At 42.4% G+C, this 24,317-nt stretch overlaps 1 protein-coding gene across 1 annotated transcript in view; it reads left to right on the top strand.

Annotated features, from left to right (window-relative positions):
• Positions 1–24,317, top strand: part of LOC126253287 (aminopeptidase N-like) — a 210,371-nt gene that overhangs the window by 4,954 nt on the left and 181,100 nt on the right. The window contains exon 2 of the mRNA XM_049954513.1: positions 19,874–20,010. Within this exon, the coding sequence (XP_049810470.1) occupies positions 19,874–20,010 (137 nt within the window). The remainder of the gene's footprint in view (positions 1–19,873; positions 20,011–24,317) is intronic.

The following is a 24,317-nucleotide window of genomic DNA, read 5'->3' as shown; positions in this document are numbered from 1 at the left end:
CCGCTGTGGGAACACACTCATATTTGGAAAAATCTCTTTCCCTCCCAGACGTTCTTTCAGCTTACAGAAGAGATGGAAATCGCGTGGCACAAGTTCTGGACTACCGGATCAGTAACACCCACGTCTAGGTCGAATGCACCAGTTCACTACAGCTACGCGACTTTGCATTCCGTCCACATACCGCAGAATTTCACAGTGAGTCTATTTGCCCTAATTGTCTGCCTTGCATACTTCAACTTCGAAGTATGTTTTCAATTGCCGCGCCATTTCGATCGCACACTGTGATGCACCTGTTAGCCGCACCGCAACAAAATGTTGCTGCTCTTCTTTGGACATCCTACATCTACATCTACATTTATACTCCGCAAGCCACCCAACGGTGTGTGGCGGAGGGCACTTCACGTGCAGCTGTCATTACCTTCCTTTCCTGTTCCAGTCGCGTATGGTTCACGGGAAGAACGACTGCAGGAAAGCCTCCGTGCGCTCTCGAATCTCTCTAATTTTACATTCGTGATCTCCTCAGGAGGTATAAATAGGGGGAAGCAATATATTCGATACCTCATCCAGAAACGCACTCGCTCGAAACCTGGACAGCAAGCTACACCGCGATCCAGAGCGCCCCTCTTGCAGAGTCTGCCACTTGAGTTTGCTAAACATTTCCGTAACGCTATCACGCTTACCAAATAACCCTGTGACGAAACGCGCCGCTCGTCTTTGGATCTTCTCTATCTCCTCTGTCAACCCGACCTGGTACGGATCCCACACTGAAGAGCAATACTCAAGTATAGGTCGAACGAGTGTTTTGTAAGCCACCTCCTTTGTTGATGGACTACATTTTCTAAGGACTCTCCCAATGAATCTCAATCGGACACCTGCCTTACCAACAATTAATTTTATATGATCATTCCACTTCAAATCGTTCCGTACGCATATCCCAGATATTTTACAGAAGTAACTGCTACCAATGTTTGTTTCGCTATCATATAATCATACAATAAAGGATCCTTCTTTCTATATATTCGTAATACATTACATTTGTCTATGTTAAGGGTCAGTTGCCACGCCTTGTACCAAGCGCCTATCCGCTGCAGATCTTCCTGCATTTTGTTGCAAGCGACTTTCACAAAGGGTAGCCTGTGAACGAATATCTCGAAAACGTCGAAGCTGGTAGAATGTTCACGTGCTACTATCGTGAACATCTAAGGACAAAGGCAGGACGGTGGAACTACAACTAGGCGCTAAATGGTCGGACGGCAATGACTCTCCACAGAACGTGGGTTTCGGAGGTTTGTCTGCTCTGTGAAGCAGGATAGAATCTCTGCCAAAAGAGCCCAATGCTGGTGCACACACAAGTGTTTCGGAGCACACCGTTCATCGTACATTGTTGAACGTGGAGCTCCGCAGCAGACCATCCCTACATGTTTACATGTTGACCCGACAACATCGTCACTTATGACTGCAATGGACACGAAACCATCGGGAGCCGACCGTCGATCAATGGAAACATGTCGGTTCTTCGGGTGAACCACATTTTTACTATACTAGGTCGATGGTCGTCTTCACAAACGCCCTCATCGATGTGAACGACGCCTCGAAACGTGCACGCGGTCGCGTTCTCGCTTCCCGTTCACGGGGTCCTGGGTTCGATTCCCAGAGGGGTCACGGATATTCACCTGCCTCGAGATGACTGGGTGTTTGTGTTGTCCTCATCATTTCATCATCATTCATGAAAGTGGCGAGTTTGGACCGAGCAAAGGTTGGGGATTTGTACGGGCGCTGTTAACCGCGCAGTTGAGCAAACCACAAACCAATCATCATCATCATCATCATCGAAACGTGCCGCGCGCTGAGGACTAAGGCTGGTGGGAGTGGTGTTATACTATGGGAGACATTCTCCTGCGCTTGCGTGGGAGCTCTGGTAGTAATGAAGACACGCTCACAGCTGCAAACCACCTGCATCCCTTCATGCTTGATACCTTCCCCGACGGCGATGTCATCTTTCAGCGATATAAATGTCCGTGTCTCGGAACCAGAACCGCGCTACCGTCGTTTGAGGAGCATTATAGTGAACTCACGTTGATGTCCCGGCGACCAGATTCGCCTGATGTAAATGCTATGGAACCCATCTGGATCGCCATAGGGCGCCATCGTCGCGTACTCAAATCAATGCCCCGTTATTTACACGAATTACATGACCTGTGCGCACACATCTAATGTCATATACCTCCAAAAACCTACCAACAAACTGTCGGATCCCTGATAAGCAGAATCAGTGATGTATTTCGTTCCAAAGACCGATAAACACGCTATTAAGTAGGTAGTCATAATGCTTTGCTCATCAGTGTACTTTCTGAAGTTACTGCATAAGAAAAGAAGTAGATCCAAAACTGAGACACTGGTTGCATACAAGGCAAGGCCTCATGGTACATACATTGAAGTTAAACGCTGGTGGCACCCACGGCAGGGTGAGCGACTTTTACCGTTCTGCTCCCGTCTCGCGGTCGTTCGGTTTTATTGTACTGTTTCACAACAGAGATCGAAATTACCTAATACAAAACATCATTTTCTTCGTGTGGGCTACCACAGCCGTTAAATTTTTAAAGGACATTTTGAAGTTTTCCACCTTGGCTGTTTTTCACAAGTATTCAGTTTACTGTATCTTGCACGATTCGCAGAGTTCGGCCTTATAGAACATTTTCGAGGCAACCTACTAGGAAACAGGTCAAAGATAAACCAGTAAAAGCTTCTCTACTGACAAACAAAGATAATATTTTACAACAGACAGTCTAAAACTGTTTTTCCAGGTGTCGATGTGCTGTACAATTATCTTGTCGTTAAGCTGGTAGCCTTCTCTGAATCCATGAAAAATTGGTGATTTTCGAGTTTTTTCAAGTAAAATGTAAATTTATGCTAAATCTAATAATAAAGTTTTATTTCTCTCATTCTTATCCTTAAGAAATCATTTTTGTTTCCACACTGGATGCTCCCTGCACCAGTTGGTAGGACGCCTTGCTGTCAGAACATTGGTCACCGAGGGGAATTCCCGAAGCCCGCCTCTTGGACCTGTAGCGAAATAATTTTGTTTAAGTCGTTTTCAGTATTATTTTCTATAAATATACGTAGGATATTTAAAAACATTAACTTTTGACAAAAAGATGACGTGATGAAACAAATGTAATTTTCTTCGACCTCAAAATCGAGACGAAAGCGTGTATGGAAAACAGACTTTTGAAGTTATCACAAAATGGCTTCCTACGCTGAAAGAGAATTCAATTTAGGATTCCGGTATCAAACTTCGATCAAAATCTTATGTACCGTTCTAAAGTTATGTTTCCCGCCAATTTGAAAAGTACGGTTTCTGGAAGGAAGCGTTAAGTTGAACATACCTCCTGACAGTGATCCCTGTACCATACAGCAATCGCTCGATACGTTTTTCATTCACTTTTGTGTAGAAGTTATGACAGGCTGGCTAGCCCGATTTCAGGTTAGAGCACAATTCATATTTTCAGCAATGCCTGTTAGGCTCTCGTTAAATTTACATGCTGCCACACTGGCTTCAACGTCGACTATTTTTGTCCTCTGTGAATAGTTTTCGGCGACACTTTTTCACAGATCGCTCTGTAACTCAATAGCAGAGTTTCTAGGGATCTTGGGACGAACACTACAGATATCCAAGAGAACATTTTAAGTAAAAATAATTTGAAATTTTCAAAGAGGTATACCCCGTAAACAACGAATATAGCCGATCTGAAAGTGAATGCACTTTAATCTTTGACCTGTTTCATTTAGACTGCGCTGGAAAATGTCCTCTAAGGCTGAAACTAGCCTGTTGTGCAAAATACAATAAACTGAATACTTGTGAAAAGCAGCCTTGGTGGAAAACTTCAAAATGTCCTTTAACACAAAATACTTCGTCATAACACTCTCGTACTGGCACACACATACACACACACACACACACACACACACACACACACACACACACACACACATCCGGCAACCACATACACCACATTTTAATTTTTACCTGGGACAATTGATAACATTGTCCTGGAAGTAAATTAAAACAGTTACTACCTCCGGTTCCGACCAAGATTTTCAGGGGGTTTCTCTTGGTTAGCTGGTAAATGCCGGAACTGCAAAGTCAAAACTGGGAGTCCCTCTGCCTCACTATAAGCCTGCTGGGACGTTTGGTTGAAAAGAACCGCAACCCCTTGAAGGGCCTATCCCAAAGTGGTCGCTCTGTTCTTTAGAGGAAAACAGTCAGTTAAGTAGCCTGCAATCGACAGCGTCATAGAGTACGCTACCAACGCCTTCGTGAACTCAACGCCGTAGCACAGCTTTGAAGACGTTACGCTTTGAGTCGATAGCGAGGCGGCGGGTTCGTAAATTAAATTCGACTGATGTGACTGTATTTATAATATAAAACATAAAATTAAACACAATTTGTGTGGTTTCGCATTGTCAGTACTTTAAAATATTGTTAATTGATTTACATTAATAACGTAAAATTATAATAACAGGCATTACACTGCAGTGTGTTTGTCATACATAGGATACGCTTATATTACATTAAACTACTTTATAATTAGTTTTCGTGTTAGTATACGATTTAATATTGCGTACATACATAAGCATGGTGAAAAGAAATGGTAAAATGCACATGAAAAGACAAGGTATACAATTTACAGAACATTATTAATAGTTGTAGGACGACAGGTAAAAGACAAATATGTCAGTAGCGCAATTTTTCAGGAAAGACTAATAAGCATTTATTTGTATCGTTAGACGAAAAATTTATTCGCGATTATTCTAGCAGCGTACTAACGGAAGTTAGTAATACGAGTACGAGTACTTCCAAGATAAGAGATGTGGCAACAAACGTTTTGGGTACCATTTTAAAATAAAATTAGACACATTACATATGACGTATTCGTAGCTGTTGTGAACTAACAGAGAGTTGTACCACATGATTCCATCAGTAACCTAAGTTTCAAATCAGTATTGGTACCCACATAAAGAGGCAAATAAACGCTTTTTACTTGTTCTTACACTTTTCTTTCTACTGCGTACTGAAAAAAATCAGGAGAGTACAAAAACGCAGGTGAATTTGGGAATAAGCATGGAACAGCATTATTTTACTAACCCAACATTGTACGAGGGAGTACTAGTGCAGAACCTAAGAAAAGAATAAGCCTATCTTCAATATCAATATCTATGCTTGTTGTACCTCTATAAAACATTTGGGAGGCTACCATTGGACAGGTTGCTCTAATTTCCCGAATAATTTGATCTTCAAGAAAATGTAGGAGGCAAACTGTTGTGTTCTTTATAATTTCCAAACTTTCCATGTTTTTTTCGCGTCTTCCCCTATCCTTAATCAGAAGGAAAGCAGAAATTGGCACAGATTCTCCTTTATAATAATTAGTTTTGCAGCCGGCTTTTACTAATGAAAGAACACTAAATCTTTTAGAAATTCACGCTATTCAGCAAAATCCACCGACTCAATGAAACAGCTGATATTATTCCCACTATTTCTGTGCTAAGGTCTGTATTTATCACGAAGACAGAGATACTACACGCGTCGAGCAATTAGTCGACTGTACTCTGTATCGTCACTAACAATTATATGTTGACGTACACCAGGCTTTCTTTTTCTGATCGGAGATATACTGTCCCAGAATCGAGCTGAAAAATAATATGCGCTATGAAAAATAAATAAAAATTAAGAAAACTACGTACCACTAGGGAGTTATGCTAATTGGTCACAAATTAATACTCATGCGGGTATCGATGGAAAACACAGAATTGTAAAATTTGGCGGTCGATGGATCAAAATGTGGTGCTGAAGTCCAATTTCACTGCGAAGCTAGCAAGGATGGGAAACAGGGGACATGTCGATACTAGGGTACAAAGTCTTTGCGAACTTCATTCCACGTACTCAGCTGGACAATAACTACGTCTCGCATACAGGCGCTTGAGTAATTAACGCAGACGTCAGCATCCGAGAGATGTGTAATAGGGCTCAAAGAAGTCGGTTCGAGTGATCGGCGAATCGCTCTACATTTGAATAGGTGCGATGGCACTATTCGACTGCAGGAATGGGTGAACCATGGCAGAACACATTTTCAAGAAGAAACAGGTCGACCTAGAGAGACGATAAAATGTGAGGGCCGAGCAGTCGTCAGAGAGGCACTCAGAGCCCCGCATCCATGATTACCATCGAATCGACGTACAAATAGGTGCTTCAGTGACCATAAGGACTATTAGGGGGCTGAACATGCACCGACTCCATTGACCACTGTACACCAACAGGCCCGTCTGCAGTGGTGTCGGCCACATTAGGCCTGGAATCTAATTGACTGGAATAGAATTGTTTTCGGTAATGAGTCCCGTTTCTAACTTAGCCCCGATAACCAGTGGAGACGTGTCTGGAGACGTCCAAGACAATGTCGGGATACCAGCTTCATTGTCGCCCGCCGTACGCCCCGACAACCAGGAGTGATGGTCTGGGGTGTCACTTCATTTCATAGCAGAACCCCTTTACTTGTCATCTGCGGACGCTTACATCACAGCGGTACGTCGACGAGATTCTACGTACCGTTTCGTTGTCCATCAAGCAAGTCATGCTAGGCTTACGTCTCAGCAAGGAGATGCCCACCCGCATACGGCGACATTTTCTACTGTTGTCTTCGTGCTTGCCAAACCCTGCCATGGCAAGCAAGTTTGGCGGATTTCTCTCCAGTTGAGAACGTTTGCAGCATTATGGGCAGGCCCCTCCAGCCAGCTCAGGGCACCACCTCTACAGAATTTGGGCCGATATCACCGAGGAGGACATCCAACAGCTCTGTCAATCAATGCTAAGCCGAACAACTACTTGCATAATGGCCAGAGGTGGACCAACGCGTTTTGACTTTCTCAATTTTGTGAAGTTCTTTCTCTTGAAAAAATCATCCATTTTTTCTGAAACTATAATCATTTGTTTGTACAGGTACATCACATCTATCGATTTCCGTCCCATTGGGATAATTCCTTCATGGTGCGTCCATTCTTTTATCTTAGGGTGTATTTTCCATCTCATGATTCTGGTCAAGGTTTTCAGGAGGCTTCTCTTGGAGGTAAGACAAATTCTTGGACTGAAAATCCCATCCCAAATAATTTCACTTGGGACTGGCGCTGCCCCACAACCAGTTCGCTTGGTGTTTGGCTGAAAGGTGCCTGGCTGTACATGAGCCACTAATCGGAATGTCTGTTCTATCTCTAGACTGAAATGTATACGAAAACAAAAGAAAGTCGATTAGAAATTGATCTGTTCTCCCTTTCCTGATCAATGTATATGAGAAAATACTCTTGGCTGTAACCAAAATATCGGGACCAATAATCAGCTCTTAAATATTCCCGATTGGGAGCCCTGCTGCCTCATATTAAAATACTTCAAACATCGCAAATGCCACAATTCGAAAAGTCCGACTGCATTTTCGCAAAACAGCCTACTTTTACAACAAAGATTTCCTGTTTTCACTACCGCAAACTTACACATATCTTTATCGCAAAATATTAGGTATCAGTACTACAAATATAAAGTATATGACAGCTTACCTTTAAGTAGAGTTAGAATGGAATTTTTTTAATGTTTTCGTATTGTATCTCACTATAAAATTTGAAATTTTCCGTATAAAATGATATATGTCACTTATAAACTCACATGGGAAGTATTTTATTTTATTTTTTAAAATATAATCTACACTGGTTGAAAATTTTAAAATTTTTACGTGCGTTACTTCAAAAACTAACAAAACTGGTAATTTTTGTATAGAAGGCTGTGTTATAACGTTTAAATTACGTGTTTATATTGGTCATGTCCGGAAGAGGATGGGCATCACGCTGAGGAAGTTGAAACAAAACTTGAGAGACAATAAACTTTCTGATGGTAAAACCAGAAGAGGCAGGCTGACAGATAAAATGATTGATGAACTACATCAGTATTATGGTATGGCCATTAGAAATAATACTGAGGATTTGTTGAAAATGAAGCAGGCAGAATGGGTTACCTTCTTCCACAGACTGTCAACTGATGAAAATCCAGTACACCAACTTTGCTCTCCTGGACGTGATTCATGCTGTAATTACCGCAATGCCCAGTTCTCAAACAGTTCTTACAGCCATAAACATTCCATACCAGCAGCAGTCATGGATATCATAAAATCTATTTACAGAGACCTGGCAAATCCTGACTTGCTGAAGAAGTGTTTGCATGGTCAGACTCAAAATCCCAATGAGTCGTTCAATAATCTTACATGGAATCGATTACCAAAAAATGTTTTTGTTGGAATGAAGACACTGAAGAGGGGGGTCACTGATGCTCTTATTGCTTTTAATGACGGCAACACTGGTAGGATGAAAGTGCTACAGCATATGGGAATAAATCCTGTAAAAAAATGCGTTAGAGAACGTGAACGGATGGAGAAGGTCCGCATTGATAAAGCAGAGTATGCAGCCCAGTTGGCCACTAAGGAGTCCAGAAAGAAGAAAAGAAGGAAAATACTTGAAAAAACATCAAGAGGATGATGGACAGTATGGTGCAGGGTGCTCCTAAGTGACTAAAAATAAAAAATTAAGCATATATTGAGTTACAGTCTTTTGAAACTTCAGAAGCTGTCCCTGAAAATTTTCATTTTCTGTTGCATTTTTCCCTAAATCTCAGAAACCACTTCGAGTAGAGTATTCAAATTTTCAGGGAGTAATAACATACATATCCTGGGTCTACTGAACTAAAAGAAGAACATAATGTTATGTATAAGTAAAATTATTTAGGATAACGTACAAAAAAGGACACAAAATTTTAACCGTGCAATTACAAAATTGTACTCGTATCTCCGAAAGCAGTGGCTGAAATGCAATTTCACACCATTGGGTTCGTCTTGATAGCCACTATCAGAAAATAAGTACCAAACTATAGCATCCCATTAAAAAAAAACAAAGTTGACCTTCATATCTCTGAAGCGACCCCGCCTAGCAACAAAGAACCCTCATATTATGGCCCCTGTTGTCCCATGCAACATTTGACCCGCAAACTTTTCAGCTCCTATCATACTTTCGGAGTTTTTCTAGGTGGCAATAGTTAGTGACAGCGTCTGAGCTGATGCAGTACCTGCCCTTTATCACAATGTATGTCCTTCACACACGCATGCATAAAAAATGACAATAAAAAGAAACAACACCAGGCTTTCTATGCGTAGTTTCACGAATGTGGCAGTGACAGGGTGACATAAGGAAGTTTGGACCAGCATTGGGCAAGTGCTCGGATAGCGGAAGTTGTTAAAGCGACCTCTAATGACAAACAGGAAATCTGGGTTCAGCACAAATTTTCAATTGTTACAAGTAGTTGACACTAAAATGTATTCACCATATGTGAATTTATTTGATCGGTATATAATATAATAATGTCTTTTACCCTTTTGTCAAAATCTGTGCATATTTTTCTTCTTTTATGAAGAATAAGGTCAATAGAATCTATTTTAATTTCAAATAAAGAACTTACTGCCTACTCCTTCAACTTATATATCAGGAAGTATACGTTCGGATGCTATCGAGTCATTGAGGAGTTTAGTTTCCTACGCCAACTGTTGGCTGCGTTCGTGGTCCTGTGCCGCCAGTTAGAAAAATTCCACATTTCAATTGGTACACTAGGATTTTCCATCTATTGATCATATAGTCTGCGAATTTAATCTTTTCTCCACTGGACATTTTCTCTATTATTACCACCTACACTTCATCAACAGTGTTCGGCGGAAGATGTGCGACTGCATCACACATGCGGCAAAACAACCGGACTTCTTCTCTATCCCCGTATTCCTCCGTTAGTCCTATTTGCTATGTTTTCTTACACAGACATCGATTGAAATGCAAATTGCAACCAGGAGAAGATGTTTCGGGGAAAACTATTTTTACAGCTTTAATTGTAGCCATTTCAAAGTCTAGCACTGCCGTTTTCGGCGACCACCCAGGCATCTTATTTTTCAATCCGGAAAGCAGTCATTAATATGTGTTTTGACTTTCGTCTGGGACCAAAACAAAGAAGAGAGGAAACACCTTCGTCTCTTCCGATGTCAACATGTACGGTGTACAGTTGTTTGAATTGTTTCGAACAATTGCCAGATGTCCCGTCCATAAGAAAACTTCCGTTTTCCGACAGGATTTTCTCCGCTTCTTCACGACCGAGCACCAGATTCATTTTGTCAGCAGCAGATTCCATTGGCAATTACATTAAAAAAACTATTAGCTTTAGTTGCTTTCAAAACTCTTCGCTCAGCGCTCAGTTGAATGTCCGAACTACTTGCAGGGTTTTGGGTCATCCCAATAACTTCCTTCCTTGCTTTACACCATGCAATCTTAGAGTTCTCATATTTTGGAATATTTGTAACGAAATCTATACATCTGTCTTTGTAATCTAGAAGCTCCTCTTTAAAAATATGGAAAACAAATACTATCTTTCCTTAATGGGCTCTTTTCCTGTATTTATGTATTCGTTTCTTAATCTGCACGTTTACTTCAGTAGGTGGGCAAGAATGTTGCTGTTCAGCCATGATTCTGCCACTTGCAAGTTTTAAACGGGCCCGGCACTTACTCCGTTTGGATGGCACTTACTCCTTTCGGAATTCACCAGTTGGTGTACTCATCACATTTTCTGTGCACGCAGTAGCGATGGCCATTCTTGAGAAGACACGGCTTCCCTTCTGTTGTTGTAACTATTTCCATTACCCACAGTGTATAGAACTCAAGTAATTTAGACCTACGAAACTATAAGGAAAGAAAGGCTGTTGGGGAAGGCATTGTCTGAGTGAAGCATCCAATGCTGGTGAACGACTAGCGTAATTCGACAGTGGGGGAGGCTGCAGTCGGAAAACCTACGGTGCCAAATTGTTTGGTCGGTACCTGTGGCACCTACAAAGGGTCGGAAACTCCACGGCCGGTTAGTTCACGTAGCCAGCCAAGTGCTGCTCACGCCAAGTCGCAGAGAGGAGCAGAGGTGCGCTGAACCCCAACACCCGAGACACCGGCATAGGGTGTAGGGGCATAGGCGTAGGCGCGCAGCAGCTCGGCGGCAAGTCAGTTGCAGGTGCGAATCCTGGAACCCAGGGTAGGGATCCTGCAGTTGGTTGAAGTCAGCTAGCAGATGGTTGGTTGGTTGGTTTGGGGAAGACCAGACAGCTTGGTCATCGGTCTCATCGGATTAGGGAAGGATGGGGAAGGAAGTCGGCCGTGCCCTTTCAGAGGAACCATCCCGGCATTTGCCTGGAGTGATTTAGGGAAATCACGGAAAACCTAAATCAGGATGGCCGGACGCGGGATTGAACCGTCGTCCTTCCGAATGCGAGTCCAGTGTAGCTAGCAGATGGCCTCCTACTTAAACGTACTACTTAAGTTCCAGGCAGAATCAGCCCATACACCAACAGCAAGCGGAAGTAGCGTCTCGTAGCAATGGGCTGGATGATCCACACCAGTTCGTGGATTGTCGCCGACTACCTCTGGCTAAGGGCGACGACAGAAAACCCTTTGCTGGGGCGGCTGGCATTTGTGGTCGCTCGACGCAGCCCTGCTGTGAGGAGGCACCATTCCTGATCACGTAATCCCCGAAATGGTGCATTCCCACACTGGGACGTGGTGTAATCCACGTCATCGCTGTGATGGTGTGGTTCTCGTACTGAGTCGACAGAGTTCCAGCCCTCGCAGCGGCTACCGGCTCGGACCCCGTGGAGACCAGTCTCGCTTTAGTACCAGGGCGGAGCCTTTCCATAGCTCGACACCTCTACGGTTCTTGCATCCAGATCAAGACTTGATAGAGAAATACATGACACGCATTAGAATATAGATAGTACAAATGATATGTACCAGGTAAATGTAAATGCTGTGTGGCCAGGGCCTCCCGTCGGGTAGACCGTTCGCCTGGTGCAAGTCTTTCGAGTTGACGCCACTGCGGCGACTTGCGTGTCGATGGGGATGAAATGATGATGATAGGGACAACACAACATCCAGTCCCTCAGCGGAGGAAATCTCCGACCCAGCCGGGAAGCGAACCCGGGCCGGTAGGCATGACATTCCGTCGCGCTAACCACTCAGCTAGCAGGGGAGGACATTTACCAGGTAACAAAGATGATGAAATAATTTTAAACACATTTATCGCGGCAGGTATAAATCACAATTGTAAACTACTAGCGTCAAGTGATCATGAGCAATGTCAAAACGGATTTGAAGGTAATACTTCCTCCAAAAGTAAGACTATCAACCACTCACACCAGATGGCGTGCTGACCACTGGCGCTGCGTAATCCCATGGAAGAAAGTTTTATTTTTGTTTAGATTTACACGTTACATTTGATTGTAGAATGCCCTGATTAATTACGAAGAGACAACCACACAAGGGTAATTGGCAAACAACTGATATAAAAATAACAAAAGTGGTAAACGCACTGATATATAAGCCACTACTAGATGAAGTTAAAACCAAATGACCAAATATAAAATGCAAAAATTTTATGTAAAAATACACAGCAATGTGATGAAAAGCCATAAACCGATAAAACAACATGATTCTGCTAAACACAAACGAACAGAGTCGTGTGTTGCCTCTGCATATGCATGGAGATGAACTACAGCTAAACAGCTGAGGCATGATGCACATCAGAATAACAGACACAATAGCGATTGACGCAAGTGCATACCAAAAGGAATACTAGTAACAACAAAAGCAATAAATTACCAAACAGGATAGATAAACTGGGTAGATATTTTTTATTAAAACTTAGAAAATGCTTTTAAAATGTTATTTTGTTCTCAACAGAACGGAAAGATTAATAAAGATAAAATAAAAATTTCTTCCGTGGGATTATGCAGCGGCATTACTCAGCATGCCATCTGTTGTGAGCAGTTCTTACTCTTAATTTTTGGAGGCAATATTTCCTTCAAATGTGTATTGACGTTGCTCTTGTTAACTTGAGAGTAGTAGCTAACAAAAGCGATCTGGTACCTGCACTGTAATGTGTGACGTATATTTCTATATCACATTTGATCTGGAATACCATTTTCTTATGATCGATGTATAAAATATTTTTTGACAGGTAATTTGATAACAGGCTAAGCCCTAAAACCCTGATTTAATAAAGAACTTCAATTAACGTCTGTTGACTTTTTTAGCCACCTACCAGCATTGGTTATAATTTTCATGTCCTCCAATAGTTGCAGCAGCATATCAGTTAGGTACTGTAGATACCTGCGGCTATTGAGAATTCAATCACTAAAACAGGGGCCAATGACGCCGTTTTTCCAAAGCGCACACCACACTTTGACAGATAGAGGACGTTTCTTTATCAACGTCTCTCAGTCAGAGTGAATTTTCTGCTAAACAGTGCTTATTACTGCGATGTGTTTCCCCATGTTTTCTAATCGATGCTTCATCCGTAAACAAAATCTTACATAAAAACATCTGATCATTTTGTAGTTTTCGTAGACACTATTCCGAGAACTATAACAGATTTTGGAAGTCGTTGCCATGGAGCTGCTGATGGAGTGAAACGTGCAGTGGAATGTGGTATTCGCAAACACTTCTTCGGCTGATCTCACTAACACGTTGAAGCTGGCTTGTAAAGACATGCCAATTGTGTGTTACTGCTACTAAAACGTTACTTACGCATCTGTCGTCAGTTGCTGTTCATTTATATAGGAGTAAATTATTCTTCATACGTCCAGTTTCTTGAATTTTTCTTTATAATGTTGCAAAGACAGATCACAAGGGCCTCGCTAGACTAGGATATCTTTCAGCATACAACCGCACCACTGTTCTGAACAGTTAAAATAACCATCTTTACATGCAACACAACTTGCCAACGACTAAAACAGAACTTTGGAAATGGTAATCGCTTTTTTGTCTTCGCGTGAGGCCACAACTGATTTTGATAGCCCAGTCCAATACCAGTTTCCTGAGGATCAGTTTTTTTTACACAAGTTGTGTCTTATAGCAGCTGTTCTGATTTCATCAATACGATGAATATTATCAGTACCCTCTTAATACTTTCAGTGCTTTTAATAGAGAGAGCAATTGCGATCTCCTTATGGATGTTAGTGACCCCTTAACGAAGAGGTGAGGGACATTTCTTAAGAAAATTTGTTTAAAAATCTTAAACTCGTCAGTTAATGATTGTGAAGTCGTTTTATTGTAACCACTTCGGCGGTTCGTCTTGTGGAAAAAGTATAAAGTGACAGTTGGTTGGACGTTATTTACGCTCCACCCTTTTTGAGTCCTGAAACGGCTAGAAAATTTCCTAATTACTCTTAACCCTGTGCATGTAATTAGCAAATATTTTAGCACCAGTTATAGACTGTATCGAGAGTCTTTACCAGTAAAAGTAAGAGTAAGTGTAGCTACGTAGAGTATACAGGGTTCTTGCCAATCCATTCTATTCTGTTAATTCAGTGAATACATCAGCACTTTTGTACCTCTTTCCACATCATAAAAAAACACAGGGTGTTTATAAATAAATATCGGGGCTTTAACGCTTTATAATATTTATTACATTAAACTTACAGTTATAAATGATATGTCAAATGAAAGAGTAACTCAAACAGTTGTGTTTTCCACCAGTGCGCATGCGCAGCGCGCAATCCGCTAGACAGCAGTAGTGGCGAAGTTGGCGACTAGTGAACAGAAAGCGTTTTGTGTTTTGCAGTTTGTAAAGACCGAATCTATAGATACTGTGCAACGTGCGTTCCATCTGAAGTTCGGTTGTGATCCTCCAAGTGATAATAACATTCATAGATGGTATCATCAATTTGAAGATACTGGCTGCCTTTGTAGAGGGAAGAGCACAGGACGGCCACAAGTTAGTGAAGAGACTGTTGAGCGAGGGAGAGAGTCATTCACTCATAGCCCAAAGAAATCGGTTCAGACGGCTAGTCGTGAATTACAAGTTCCTGTGTCGGCTGTTTGGAAAATTTTAAGAAAATGCGTACAACTACGTCCTTACCATTTACAGTTATTACAGGCTCTAAAGCCGGCAGATCATGGATTACGTGCCAATTTCACAAACGAAATTTTGTTTCATGACGATGAAGATTTCCTGGATCATGTTGTCTTCAGTGATGAATCCACCTTTCACCTTACTGGACATGTTAACGCTCACAATGTGTGCATCTGGGGCTCAGAAAATCCTCATGAGGTGTTTTTTGTGCCATATACCGGCGAAAAGTTTATGGGCCTTTCTGTTTTGGTGAACCTATTGTAACTGGCACTTCTTACCTCGATACACTAGAGCAATGGCTCTTCCCTCAGTTGGAATAAGGTAAGAACTTCATTTTTCAGCAAGATGGTGCGCCACCACAATGGCAAAGTGGTTGAACTTCACTGTACCCAAGCGCTGGATAGGCCGCAACGGGCCCAATGACAGGGCTTGCTTTGCATGGCCTTCACGTGCACCCGACCTAACGCCATGTGATCTCTTCCTTTTTAGCTTCATCAAGGATAGTGTGTACGTGCCTCCGCTACGAGCAGACCTCCTTGAATTAAGAAACCGGATTGAAGCAGCTGTTGCTACAATCACTGAAACACTTATCAATGTTTGGGAAGAACTCAGCTATAGACTTGATGTGTGCTGTGTGACAAATGGTGCTCACATTGGACATTTATAAGGTTCTTGGCGAAACTGTTTGAGTTGCTCTTTCATTTTACATATCACTTATAACTGTAAGTTTAAAATAATAAATACGATAAAGCGTTAAAACCCCAATATTCATTTATAAACACCCTGTCTACTTCTCGTCAGTTTAATGAAAGAAATTGTAGCTTCCTGGTAAGTCCAGTACTTGCTCTTGTGCTTTGTTCCACACAGATTTACTTCATACACATTAACCACTCTAAACCTGCAACATGGCAACCCAGCCACGACTCAAATGAAGCAGAGCTTTTACATGTACCTGAAAATCGATTGCGGTACATGAAATCCTGCAGCCAGAGCTGCATTCCAGTGTGTACGTTGTGTTGGAGTACATGACCAACCAAACCCGTAATCGTCAAACTGATTTGCAAACTCTGAATTTAAGAGGCCCATAAAGACCCACAAAAATACATCAGTCGTGTTCCATGGATCCCGTGGAGAACAGTATCTGTAACATGGAAAGAAGTCAAGGATGTACATTTTTAGATACTGTACAATGAACTTATTTAACTTCATTTAATATCACAGTACGAGATTGCTAATGTTAATTATATTATTTTAGGAGTTCCTGTGATTATACTCTTTAACGAAATATGAGGAGTTTCTGGTTCTTGTCTCTAGGTAATTTCTCTAAATTTCATTGTTTCGTTGTTTGTTAGAAGCTCTTTCTTGTCTGCAAATGCTTATTTATTTGCTATATTTTCTTTCCTCTAATTTTTAATTTTGCTATTCCTTTTTGGTTTTCGTTTTTATTTGTCATGAAATTAGTCTTGCTTACATTAAACCTCACTGATACTCTTCTAAAATATTTGACAATTTATTCATCATTTTCTGCAGATGATTTTCGTTGTCAGCAAGACTGCACCGGTAACACTTTCCCTTTCACTGCATACTCGTCATGAGAGAGCAGACGAACGGGCAATATTTGATCAATGAGAATGTTGAAATAATCATCCTGGTTCATGTTCACAGTATCCTGAACGTGTGGGATGAAGTCCTAGTACAAAAAAAGCATCACAGAATCACCTCCAACTAGAACTACAGTCCTGACACACTGCAGGTTAAACGCCGCAATAGGACGTTGTGGCGCTGCACGCCTTACATTATTTGAGAAGCGACAAAATCTTAACTCGCCGAACCACATTACACACGTCCAGTGAGGTACTTTGTGTTGTTTGGCCCACTGTGCCGCTGTGAGGAACGGCCTTTAAGGTATACCGGACTCCAGATGTCCATTGTTTGTAATTCTTTTCACAATGTTCGCTCACGAACTGTTTGAGATGGACCTACACTCACTGACAGCAACAACTTCTGTCGGACGTGAAACAGGTAGTCATTTACAAGGCGCGACACTCAGCTCTGGTTCCAATCCGTCCTTTTCGCTACCACTGTTCTTAATCTGTTTTGCATGACTGCATAGTGATGAACCATTTCTTGTGGCTACATGGGACAGTCCTCGCTGATGCACAAAACTGTCGGGCAACTTCATTCGCAGTGTTGTCATGAACAGGTCAAAACACGATAGTTTCTTTCTGCCATGTCTCCACGTCGACCCACGTCACTGTTCGGACTCCTTACACCCGATTTGCTCATACACTATCTGATCAAATATCCGGACACCAATGTGTTACGTGGAATTGTCCGCTGGATGTCACGAGAAGCGGAACAGCCAGTATAAAAAGAGGCGTAAATTGTGGCGAAGTCAGCAGAGAAGCAATAACAGCAGAATGGTGGTCGGGAGAGCTCAGTTACGTCGAAAGAGGTGTATGCATTTGATATCGTTTGAGTAACAAATCCACCCGGGTTATTTCAACCTTTCTAATGCTGCTCAAGTCCACTGTTCATGAGGTGACCGTGAAATGCAAACGCGAAGGAACAACAGCAGCTAAACAAAGACCAGGCAGACCTCATATGATGATGGACAGTGACAATGAAGCATTGCGGCGGTTGGTTGAACATGTTGTTGTTGTTGTTGTGGTCTTCAGTCCTGAGACTGGTTTGATGCAGCTCTCCATGCTACTCTATCCTGTGCAAGCTTCTTCATCTCCCAGTACCTACTGCAACCTACATCCTTCTGAATCTGTTTAGTGTATTCATCTCTTGGTCTCTCTCTACGATTTTTACCCTCCACGCTGCCCTCCAATACTAAATTGGTGATCCCTTGACGCCTCAGAATATGCCCTACCAACCGATCCCTTCTTCTAGTCAAGTTGTGCCACAAACTTCTCTTCTCTCCAATTCTATTCAATACCTCCTCATTAGTTATGTGATCTACCCATCTAATCTGCAGCATTCTTCTGTAGCACCATGTTTCGAAAGCTTCAATTCTCTCCTTGTCTAAACTATTTATCGTCCACGTTTCACTTCCATACATGGCTACACTCCATACAAATACTTTCAGAAACGACTTCCTGACACTTAAATCTATACTCGATGTTAACAAATTTCTCTTCTTCAGAAACGCTTTTCTTGCCATTGCCAGTCTACATTTTATATCCTGTCTACTTCGACCATCATCAGTTATTTTGCTCCCCAAATAGCAAAATTCATTTACTACTTTAATTGTCTCATTTCCTAATCTAATTCCCGCAGCATCACCAGATTTAATTCGACTACATTCCATTATCCCCGTTTTGCTTTCGTTGATGTTCATCTTATATCCTCCTTTCAAGACACTGTCCATTCCGTTGAGCTGCTCCTTCAGGTCCTTTGCTGTCTCTGACAGAATTACGATGTCATCGGCGGACCTCAAAGTTTTTATTTCTTCTCCGTGGATTTTAATTCCTACTCCGAATTTTTCTTTCGTTTCCTTTACTGCTTGCTCAATATATGGTTGAACTTAACCGCATGAAAACAGTATAAGGAATCACTCGTGAGTTCCAAAGTGATACCAGCAGCCCGGCTCACAGGATGTCTGTGCGTTGAGAGATAAAAGAAAGGACTAGAATGGTCTAGCAGCTACTCGTAAGCTACACATTTCTATAGTCAGTGGTAAGTGACGGTTGGGATGACGTAAAGAGCGGCATTGCTAGACAGTGGGTGACTGAAAGCAAATAATTTGGAGTGAGGAATCACGCTATACTAGAGAATATAGTAGAGAGTAACAATCCAATAGAAGGGTTTGAGTTGGCAAATGTCAGTAGAACGTTACCTGTCATCGTGTGTAGCGCCAACATGAAGTGCGGAGGAGGAGACATTGCAGATGGCGATGTTTTCCGCAGTTACGGTGTGGTCCTCTTATTGCGCTGAAGAATACTCTAAATGCTGAAGGTTATGAACACATTTTATAGCTTTGTGTATGTGTACAGTAGAGGAATACTTCGGAAACGGTAATTTTTTGTGCCAGCTTCACAGTGCACCCTGTCGTAAAGCTGCATCTGTGATGCAATGATTTGTGGACACTAACATTCCTGAAATGGACTACCTGCCCAGAGTCCTGGTGTGAATCCAATGGAAAACCTTTGGGACGAGTTAGATCTTCGAGATCGCTCCAGACCCTAGCGTCCAGCATCACTACTTTAGGTTGTTTTGGCTTTTGAGAAATAATGGGCTACCCCTTCTGCACAGACTTTCAAGACAACTCACTGGAAGTGTCCCCAGAAGTGTTGAAGCCATCATACCAGTGTGTGGTAGACACATCCCATATTAATGTTCACTAATAGGTGTCCAGATACTTGTGATCGGATAGTGTACATCCCATTTCATTGCCATGACTCACGTGGAATGTCACATGACCGTTTTATATCAGTTCTAAACTGTCTAGAGCGTTCCTAAGAGATCGAGGTGCTCTTTTGAGGTGTAGCGTAACATTTCGTCTGTAAAGCTTATAGCAATGAAGAACCTTCGTGCCTTACCGCCATTCTCAAAAAAATGGTTCAAATGGCTCTGAGCACTATGGGACTCAACTGCTGAGGTCATAAGTCCCCTAGAACTTAGAACTACTTAAACCTAACTAACCTAAGGACAACACACACACATCCATGCCCGAGGCAGGATTCGAACCTGCGACCGTAGCGGTCGCGCGGTTCCAGACTGTAGCGCCAGAACCGCTCGGCCACCAGCGGCCGGCCCGCCATTCTCATTTTTGCTTTATTTATGCTTTCATTAGTTTACACAGCTATTGGTTGGTTCCCGAGTTACTACATTACAACTCACTTTGGTGTCCAGATGAAAACAGTAGCAGCAGCAGCTGCCGTGGCGCTGCTGGTGGCGCTGGCGTCGTCGCCGACGGTCGCGCAGAGGCTGCCAGGAGAGAGTTTGCCTCGCTCCTACAAGGTCACGCTGGCGCCCAACCTCAACGAGGGGTAAGTGCTCGGCACATTCCGTTTGCTTTTAAACTTCCTGACGTGCTGGTTTCGGAGGGAGTGAGCTTCCTGGATAAATTTCACTTTATTGTTTGAGGTGCATATGCGTTTCTCTGAAGCTAATTCACACAAATATTCCATGTTCTCATTAGCTGGAAGCATTTAATTCAAAGAACAGTTTTTCCTTAATTACACTGAGATACACTCTAAGGTGAGAAAAACTATTCATCAGAAAGAAAGTAAAATGGGACAGTAATCGGTAGATGCCATGTACATTTAAAAACAAACAAATGATTGCAGTTTAAGAATAATTGGATGGTTTATTGAAGAGAAAAACCTTCGAAAATTGAGCAGTTCAAGAACGTGTTGGTCCATCTTTCGCCCTTGTGAAAGAATTTATTCGTCCTGGCACTGATTGATAGATTTGTTGACGTCCTTCTGAGGGATACCGTGCCACATTCAGTCCAATTGACGAGTCATATCGTCAAAATCCCGCGCTGGTTGAAGGGCCCAGCACATAATGCTCCAGCAAACGTTCTCAATTGGGGAGAGATCTGGCGACCTTGCTGGCCAAGGTAGGGCTTGGCAAGCATGGAGACAAACAGTAGAAACTCTCGCCATGTGTGGGCAGGCGTTATCTTACTGAAATGTAAGTCCAGGAGGGCTTGCTACGAAGGGCAACAAAATGGAGTGTAAAATGTCATCAACATAGCACTGTGCTGTAAGGGTGACGCAGATGACAACCAAGTGGGGCCTGCTATGGAAAGAAATGGGACCTTAGACCATCAGTCCTCGCTGTTGGGCAGTATGGTGGTGAATGACAGTCAGATTGTAAGGTCGGTATCCACCTTTGTCCAGGGCATCTCCAGACACATCTTTGGCATGGAATCTTACTATATGGAGTAGAATTCTTTTCAGTGAAGAGTCCCACTGTGAAGTGAGCCCAAATGACAAGTAATGATGTGTGTGGAGATGCCCCAGATGTGTGTGAGAGTTTTTGTCTGGGATCTCCTCTCAAACCCCTGGATCAACGTAAACCAAATTTGGCATAGAAGTGGGAAGCTATGTGAGGATCGTCACTATGGGACTTCTAATCTCTTAGCTTCAGTAGGAGTGGAGATGGACACAGATGTGTTTCTCCAGTGCCTAGCACATAGGCTGTCCTATAGGAAAGGCAGATTGTGCAGCCTGCCTTATCGACCTGCTTTGCAGGGCAGCCTACATGTGAGGTGCAAGATACTGTTTTTCCCACGCCAATATGTAGGCTGTCCAGCACAGCATGCATGCTGTGTTGGAGTAGTACTGACCTGTCTTATCGACCTACTTTGCAAGACAGCCTGTATGTTGGTGATAAGAAATGGTTTCAGAGCTCTACATGTAGGAGGGATGTCTAGGGAAAGATAGAGGCAGGAGGGGATGAGTATAGAGAAGGGGAAGGGGGTGGGGATGGAGACAAGGGGAAGAGGAGAACGATGGAGAGTGGAGGAGAAGAACGTGGTCATCACATCATCACAGAGAAGAAGGAAGGGAGATGGACAGAGAGAGGGGTGGGACAGGGATGGACAGAAAAAGGAGGAGGAGGAGATTATGGAGGGAGGGGGTGGAGGAGATGGTCAGAGAAAGGGGTGGAGGAGAGAGGTAGAGAGAGGGAGTAGGAAGAGACAGATGGGAGGAGGAGACAGACAGAGATGGGTGGACAGTGACATGGAGGGAGAGGTGGAAACAGAGAGGAGTGAGGAGTTCTCGCTGCATTATGGTCGTCAACGATACTCATTCATGCTCCTATAACATGTTTTCTACTGCCATCCAATCACATTCCATGATTTAACATCTTTTTTCTTGGTATCCAGTAAATGACTTCCTTGGTCCACCCTCCTCCACCTCATTTTCGTTACTTCCATTCCAATCTGTTATCTGATTGATTTCTTGGTTTTATATGATTCTTGATAATTCTCAAAATGTTTCTCACCATTTCTCGGTGAGCAACCCACGATATTTGAGTAGTTTCCGCATTACAAGTCGATGTCTCATTGACCTAAGTCAAATCTTTTAATGCACGCAAATCGCAAATATTATATCCACAAACATTGGAATCTTCGTTTTGAAAACTCTGTTTAGCTAACCAAAAGTACAGCAAAACAATTTTAGAGTCCCGTTTATTTCTTTTCTTGTCCATCTGGTGATATTCAACTATTCTAGATACAAAAACTAATCAACATGCGCTACGACTTTATTGTTAATTTGGGTTGTTATCGATGCATTACTTATCAGTTACTTTAATTTTATTATAATCGATTCTTTGGATTACTTTAAAATTCTCTCTGATAAATACCCCCATTGATTAATGAATGGTGTAAAGCAAAACTTGTGGATCCTGATTCTGAAGATTTGATATCTGTATGATTAATATGTGCTTGGTGTCTGTTATTCATAAAAACAGAGTCATAAAAAATGTCTATGGAATTGCATTGAAAAGACGCAAGAGAGTGTTAAAAGAATCATCTCTGCTTTTCAGTATGATACATGATTGTTGGGAGTAGCATAAGTGGTGAAACATATATCAGTGCTTTGCAAAGAAGAGTACTCAATGCCATAAACAGCATGGGAAGAAAACAGACTTATAAACAACGTGTATAAAACACATAAGCACGTTGAGTAAATGCCTTAAAAGGTATTGAATTGGAAAAACACACAACAGTTTTTGCTGACTAGAAACAATATTAAAAAAATCCACTACGGTGTACATTAACAACCTTGCTTGATTATAGCCAAATATACATAAACACAAATTTATGTAAGTTACAGCTTCCAGATGAGCAGGAATTCGTTATGCAATTGACTAGTTCTTTCCACGAGGCAAAAGGAATATATCTTCTTTCTTAGAGTACCTTTTACACGTGAGTCTAGTAATACTAGTTATGGCAGGCGAGAGAATGGATGAGGTCTTAGTGCCTTGCATTTTAAACAGTACAGCCATTGGTGCCTTAGACTTTCACAAACATAGTAGACGCTAAGAGTCAGATAACCTGTAGGTAAGCTGGGAGGGGAAAGAAGCAATCCGAACCACAGATTTACTCTGACTCCCCCCCGCCCCCTCGTCCTCTAAAGGGGACAAACGGACCACCCTTTCTAATATTACCACCATCCCGCGGGTGGGCAGACGAGAATGAATGGCGGGAAACCCCCAAAATATACGGCTGGTATAATTAACAAGAATAAGTAAATTGAATTCAATTAAACTTCATAAAATCTGTTAACAATCAATACTCAACTTCTAGTGCGTTACGACTCCCAGGACTGAACCAACGCAGCACCTCCAAATACTCTGGCGAACCGCCCGCTGCCAGACGTTTCAACGGACGCAGGAAGGCGCGCCGATTTTCAGAACCTCCTCGCCGGTAAACTGCATATGGCCGAACTGCAAATTACACCCCTCGCGGACGCACGCTCAGGTAGATTCCTTTCGCGACGAGCAGTTATCGCCCCATACCACGGAGCCGCTGCTCGCGTCGCTTACGCTGATGCCGCGGTCTGCGTGCTGTCCCTCTAGCACCGGCAGAGAAGTCGCTTCTTGATGCCCCGACTGCCAACTCTCGACGAGAGTTTTTTTTTTCCTTTATTGTAATTTTAATCATCTATACAGGCGGGCTGTCAGCAGCATATTACGCTGCTCTTCAGCCTTAAGTGGAACAATAACATGACATAGAGGTGATACAGATAATACAAAAAAAAAAAAAAAACGGCGGGCAAAAAATGGAGATACAAAAAACAATAAACATGAAGCCGTTCACGCTGGACGATAAAAACACTAACACTTGTTGACACGGCGCACAAAACACGGAGGACGGCGAATCGACGAGAGTCCATACAGCCGCTTATAAAACCCACACGAACAGCCCACCTTCCCCCTTTCCCGCTAGAGGGAGACACCGAAGCTTTCAATTGCGACAACGGCGCCACCGCCAGAAAACGGAGGACGACTGCTTCACGCTACGCGCTGTGGCGCACTTTACAAAGCTAACTTTACTACGGCTCAATGTTACGTGAATGCTGGTCTTCTTGAAACTGTTGGCTACCTTCTCAACAGCATTCCCGAGGTATGGCATGCTGGTATATTTTATATTCCCGTGAATATTTTCAAATTAGAATGTGTCCTTTGTTAACTTCCTGTGTTTTATGACAAGTTACAGAAAATGTTACTTGGCACTGTGACGGAGGAAACCATGTAAAAAGGGTAGAAAACCTTAATGTGTAACCAAAGGAGCTGTTATTTTGTACACAATCACAGAATATATATATATACATAC

This window comes from Schistocerca nitens, chromosome 4 (assembly GCF_023898315.1).
Source record: "Schistocerca nitens isolate TAMUIC-IGC-003100 chromosome 4, iqSchNite1.1, whole genome shotgun sequence".
Classification (NCBI taxonomy): domain Eukaryota; kingdom Metazoa; phylum Arthropoda; class Insecta; order Orthoptera; family Acrididae; genus Schistocerca; species Schistocerca nitens.
This window is presented reverse-complemented; position numbering and strand designations above follow the sequence as displayed.